The 6,000-nt window shown below is 48.8% G+C and overlaps 1 protein-coding gene across 4 annotated transcripts in view; it reads right to left on the minus strand.

Moving 5' to 3' along the window:
* The window catches only part of RNF130 (ring finger protein 130), a 99,273-nt gene extending 95,521 nt beyond the window's left edge, over positions 1 to 3,752 (minus strand). Inside the window, exon 1 of one of the 4 annotated variants that reach the window (XM_058548155.1) lies at positions 3,156 to 3,752. In XM_058548155.1, coding sequence (XP_058404138.1) covers positions 3,156 to 3,399 — 244 coding nt within the window. In that variant the 5' untranslated portion in view covers positions 3,400 to 3,752. Of the gene's footprint in view, positions 1 to 2,810; positions 3,012 to 3,155 lie in introns of those variants that run through there. The other 3 variants (XM_058548144.1, XM_058548135.1, XM_058548161.1) reach the window with 3 other exon arrangements.
* Positions 3,753 to 6,000: the final 2,248 nt, after the last annotated feature.

A 6,000-nucleotide genomic window follows, 5' to 3' on the forward strand; every position in this document is an offset into this window, starting at 1 on the left:
GTAATAAGAAAGCAACTGTGATCTGCAATTGCAAGACATGTTCCTTCAAAAATCCGTTTCTAGCTGAGCAGCATTGGTGGTATAATGGTGATTATATCTGTCTTCCAAACGTCCGTTTCTAAAAATGAATTCTTCATCAGCTAAAATACAAAATTTGTTAGCACCAAATGAATCTCCATTTACGAATGCACTCTATTTAATGACAAAGAATATGTTTTCAAAGTACAATTGTTTATGAAATAGTTTATAAAAAACCTTAATCCTTTCCAAAATGTACTTTTAAAATACCAAAGCATCTAAAGAGAAAACTGCCAATTTGCCCTTTAAAGGTACAGGACAAACACATCTGCTCAGTAATTCATACATGCCTAATTGACAGGAGCACTGCAAAATAACTAGAAAGGTTTCTAACTTTACAAACCAAGTCACAGATTTAAAATGAGTCATCATGTTAAGCTCTATGAACACCGTCAAGTTACTTTGTCTTTATGTTCATTTCTACCACTTATCCTCAAAACACATTTTCATTAATTTCACATCTATTGACCATAACTGTTTTTTGCCAGGAATTCTGTCTCATAACTTTTTTTTTGTACTTTGAACATTACTTTGTTCAGCCTCAACACACAGTAAGTTCTCAGTAAACATGTTAAGAATTCTCTTCAATTCAAAATTATAAGAGCATAAACATCATAAGGAATGCAATATTTTTCCTAAAAATATAAAATTTTGAAATTCACTAAATCAATATCATAATGTGAAATACCCTAACATTTTCCCAATTTTAAGCCATTTTCTTTTTTATATAACTGACATTAGCCATTTTCTTAAACATGAATAATTTTAACAGATTTCTATTGTCATTCTTGTTTTAAAATGTATTCCTAAATTCCTGCAGCAAAAGCAGAAAAATGTCCTGGATTCTACGTAAACTCATAGGTTTAGAAACAATTCACAGGTAAACTGACTAATAAAGACCCCCCCCGGAATGTGAGCTTCAGGAAGAGGTCAGATGTCTATCTGTTTTGTTCACCACTGTTGCCCCTCTTCTCCTCCTCAAAGCCTTGAAAGACGCTTGGTATACAGCAGAACTGCTGGACTGAAAGAACTTATGGGTGCAGACTCCTTAGCACAAAGCCACCCAAACCACCTGTAGGATCCCACCACCAACACCATGAGAACACCTGGAGCAATCTCATGTTGTGCAAATACAAAATGAACCCTTACAGAATCGAGGAAAGGAACAGAAGACAGACACTCAGGAGAACTGATCCCAGACTTGGTCTTCACACACTGCCCCGATGTGTTCATTTTGATGCTGTGTCTCAAACCCCACCAATTTAGAGATTCATTTAGGTTAACAAGCCTCCTCTTTTAAGAAAGCAGGAACCACTTAAGTCTCTCAACAACCTTACAAGGTAAGTATTTCATCATTCCATTTTGCAGATGAAACCGAGGCTAAGCGGCTGAATTACTTTCCTAGTGTCACATGGTTTGCGTACAGGACAACTCAGAAGCTTTAATCAACCACAATGCTCTCCCCCCAGTGAAAGGGGAAGAGGACTAATCTCCATGTACGCATCAGTGCACATTAGTTCCCAATACCCTTCTATCCAAACACCTAAAACAAGCTTTCTCAAAGATGGGGCTTTCGTTTGGGGTGACAGGCAAGCAACAAGTCGTTTTAGCACATGAACACTTGAGAGGCAGGAATCTAAAGTGAGGGTCACGGATTTGGGATGCCTGGGGGAACCAAGCACCAAAGACAAACCACAGATTTCAAAACACTGCACAGGACCAGCTCTTGCTCCAGAACAGCCGGCCTCTCTCTCTTCCTCTTCCTCCCGTTCCACGTGACCCTCACAGTTCTCAGCACCAGAAAACAGGCTACCATTGTTAGTGCCATCGTTTGGCAACATTATGTGTCCCAACCACAGTGACTGGCACAGAATAGACACACAAATATTTACTGAATGAACCAAAGACTAAAGTCGTTTCCATGGGGAAGCTCGGACCCTGACTACGTTTTTAACAAAGTGGAGGTGAGAAAGGCACCTTAAGCATCTGATCATTGGTGTAAAAATGAACTTTTAAAGGGCCAGTCTAAATTGGGGACAGGCTACAGTGAGAGCCCTACAGGATTCTTCTTCCTCAGCCAGACTGCCTCAAAGAAGAAAAGAGCTCAGCACTTTAGCATACAAAGACAGATCTCAGAGGGGATATGATGTCTCAATATTCTAAAGAATAAAAACAAATACCATTACCTTATTGAGGCTGCTTAGTTTAGGTCATCTTAACACGAATAGCAGCTTTAAAAAAAAATCCCCTCTCAGCATTCTCAGGGTGAGAGCGGGGGTGGAGAAGACAGCAGACATTTTCCAAAAAGTTCGCAGTGGGCCAAAAAACAAAAAAATCATACTCTACAGTGTGGAAAAACTTTCCTTTAAGACATGACCAGTAATTTATACAAATACATATTTTACCAAATAACCACACCAAGCCCATGTTTATAGGAAGACATGAGGATAAGCCAAATGGCTTCACAGACAATTCTTGAAAATTATACCTGTTTCCCCTTTGGTTGGCATCTGTGACCTACTAGTTCCAATTGGTATCAGATTCTTCAGAAAGAGAGACTTGCACACGTCAAATTACAGACAAGAGCCAAAAGCGACAGGGAAGACGCCCATTTTCGTCTTCCACCCCCCTTCCATTCGCCACTTAAGAAAAGCGGCAGGCTTTTACGTTAGAAAAGGGCCTGATCCTTGGAGAGCCAGTGCGGCGTTAAGTCTGTGATTTCGGGAACCAACCTGACTCCGAAACACAGGCTGAGACCGCATCCACCATGAATGAGTTCCGCGCTCCTCCAGCACCTCCTTTGTCTCAGCCGGCCCTGAGAGCTCGCGCTGCAATGTCCTCCAGTAAACAAGCTCCCTCGACGTTCTCTGAGTCTCCAAAAAGGAGAGAAACACCCCATAACGCGTCTGGAGCCTCGTCCCCAGGCCGAGCAGGCCGGGCTGCACACGACGGACACCCCGACCCTGAGGCCGCCGCCGAGCCGCGAGCGGGAGAGCCGGGCGGCCTGGGGGCCGCGCCCGCCGCCCGCTCCCCCGGGGCCGGGCCCGCACCCCGGCCCTCCCCCAGCCCCCACGCACCTCCGTGGATGGGCAGCGGCGCCAGCACCTGGCCGCGGACCTCGGCCTTGGGCGAGTCGAGCCCGTAGCGCCCGCGGTCGATGCGGAACGTGAGCGGGGCGCCGCGGCCGGGCTCCTGCACCGTCACGTTAATGAGCGCCGTGTAGTACTCCTGGCTCGCGTTGTCCGCCCGCGCCGGCCACAGGCTGCAGGTCAGCAGCGCGAGCGCAGCGAGCCGGGCCGGGCCCGCCCGCGCCGTGCTCATCGTCCCTACGGCCGCAGCCGCCGCTCGCGGACCGGGCTGCGGGGCCGGCGCCGAGGGACGGGGCGGGCGGGGACGGCCGGCGCTGCGGCGGGAGCGCGCGTGCGCAGCCTGCGCGGGGCCGGGCACGAGCACGGCCCTCCTCGGCGCCGGCGCCAGCCCCGCCACCCGCCGCCCTCACGTGCGCGGGCACGCGCCCACGGGCCCCTCGCCAAGCGCCGCGGCTCGGGCGGCGCGCGGCCGTCTCCTCGGGGCTACTCTAGGGCTTCGAGGGCGGGCCCCCTTCATCCCCCGGGGCCGGTCCCGCGGAGTAGGGGCCGCCTCGAGAGGACACGCCCAAAGAAGGGTCTGTGGGCAGAGTCTCGCTACCCCACCGCCGCCTCCCGCCCCGCGCCTGCCGAGCCGCAACGCGCAGGCGTAGGGCGCAGCCCCGCCCCCGCGCGCATGCGTCGAGGCCCTGCCGGCTCCCGCCCGCCTGCACGAGGGCTGGAGCAGACCGGGTCGCCCACGCCGGGCCTTCTTTGTCCGGCCGGCGTAATGGGCCCAGGGCTTGGAGCGTGGGAGCTTTCCAAGGGCCTATGGAAAAGTTTGAGATGAGAATTTAAAAAGAAAATGCTAAACGTTTACAATTAATTTTAAAAATTAAGTGTCTATGAGATTGCGTATTTTAACTGGTCAACTGCAAGTCTTATAATTGATATGGGGTGGGGTTCTCTGTAAACAGGAGTGTCGGGGGCCACTACACTCGGAACGTAAGGACACCTTAGTGGTTAGGAAGGATCATTACAGACTAGATGAACCTTCCAGGAGCCCTGGACAAAGAGATTGTGGTGCGAGCCCCCCTAAACACACACACTCCCCCATCCACACACACAGCATATCAGTTAAAGCTATGCACCCTTCTAAAGCATAAGATACAGGGAAGGATGGGTCTAGCTTCAGGTACAGCTGAATTCAGGAGCTTATAGGATATTGGGCTGTGTACTTGTCATTGTCATTGTCATTGTGGGGAGGTGGGGAAGGAGGAAAGGATGGCCTCTTCTGACCAGCCAGGTCTGGATCTCCTGCCTCCTATAGTGGGAAGAGGGCAGAGTCAGCTTTGCCTAAGCAAATGTACCGAGAATCCTGGAGAGAGGCTGCTTCCCAAAGGAAAACTGAGGTGCTGTTTCCAGGGAAAGGATATGGATGCAGTGCAGGCTAAAACATCACATGTCCACGGGTGCTTTCTTAGAGACATCCTTCACAACTTCTCCCTCCAGTTCCTTCCCTTGCACCCCCACTGCCATCATCTCTGTAGTCCCTGTCCTGGCTTATTGAGACTGGCTTGTACTTATTTACTTGCCTCCAGGAAGTACCGCCTACCTATGCCAAAGCAACGGGGCCCCTCCCTGGGCCCAGCACTTACAGAGGGCTCTGCTCTGACCCTCCTCCAGCTGGACTTCCTTGCAGGGCAGAGTCCTTGGGACCAAGGTACCCATGCTCAGGAGGCTCCCTTTAAAGTCTCTTTCAGCCTTTCTGAATTTGTCAAGGAGAAAGATGGTTCTGAAATGCTTTTCACACTTCTCTGGCACTTACTGTTCTCCCTTTTAAAGAAAGTGGGGTGATGTGTCTGTGCACAGCCTCAGCAGGCACCAGCATCTGGAGCAATGCCAACACCACCTTGCATTTGGGGATGTAATTGTCTTTAATTTTATGGAGACGTTTCCTTTAGGGCAAGAGGTTTTTCATTTATAGTACTGATACCTTTTAAAAATTGTGGCAAATACACGAAACATAAAATTATCCATCTTAACTATTTTGTGTGTGTGTGAGGAAGACGAGCCACGAGCTAACATCTGTTGCCAATCCTCCTCTTTTTGCTGAGGAAGACTAGCCCTGGGCTAACATCCGTGCCCATCTTCCTCTCCTTTCTATGTGGGACGCCACCACAGCATGGCTTGACGAGCGGTGTATATGTCTGCGCCCGGGATCTGAACCTGTGAACACAGGGCTGCCAGAAGTGGAGCATGCAAATTTAACTGCTACGCCACTGGGCCAACACCCCCAAATTTTTAATCCTTCTTAGCAGAAAACTTCAAGTATGAGAAGTTGAAAGACTGGCACAGTGAAGCATTTATACCTCACCACTTGGGTTCAACCATGGTTAACGTTAGGTCATAAATACTTTACCTGTCTAGTGCTTTTATTTAAAAATTTTTTCTTGGACCATTTTATGACCCTGTGGTTCTCCTATAGTACCACAACCAAGACAATGAATAGTATTTCCGTAAAATAATCCTATATCCCACCCTATTCAAATCTTCCCAAACATCTAAAAATGTACCCCCCCCCCACCTTACTGCTTTCTTTGAATGGGACCCAGTGAAGGCTCTGCATTGGGTTTGGTTGTGTCTTTTTCCAGAAATTCGGGCTTGGAGGGTGCGCCTGCAGCTCCAGCAGATTACAAGTAGATGGCCACACTGTGGCTTTGCACTTGCGTCCTGCCTGGACTGTGCTGCTCAGAGTTCGCCAGAAAATGTATTCAGTTCTGCAATTATCTGTCAATAACATGAATATATTGAATCAGACTATTTGTGTAGACACTTAAATTATACTACAATTACT

Source organism: Diceros bicornis, chromosome 1, assembly GCF_020826845.1.
Source record: "Diceros bicornis minor isolate mBicDic1 chromosome 1, mDicBic1.mat.cur, whole genome shotgun sequence".
NCBI lineage: Eukaryota > Metazoa > Chordata > Mammalia > Perissodactyla > Rhinocerotidae > Diceros > Diceros bicornis.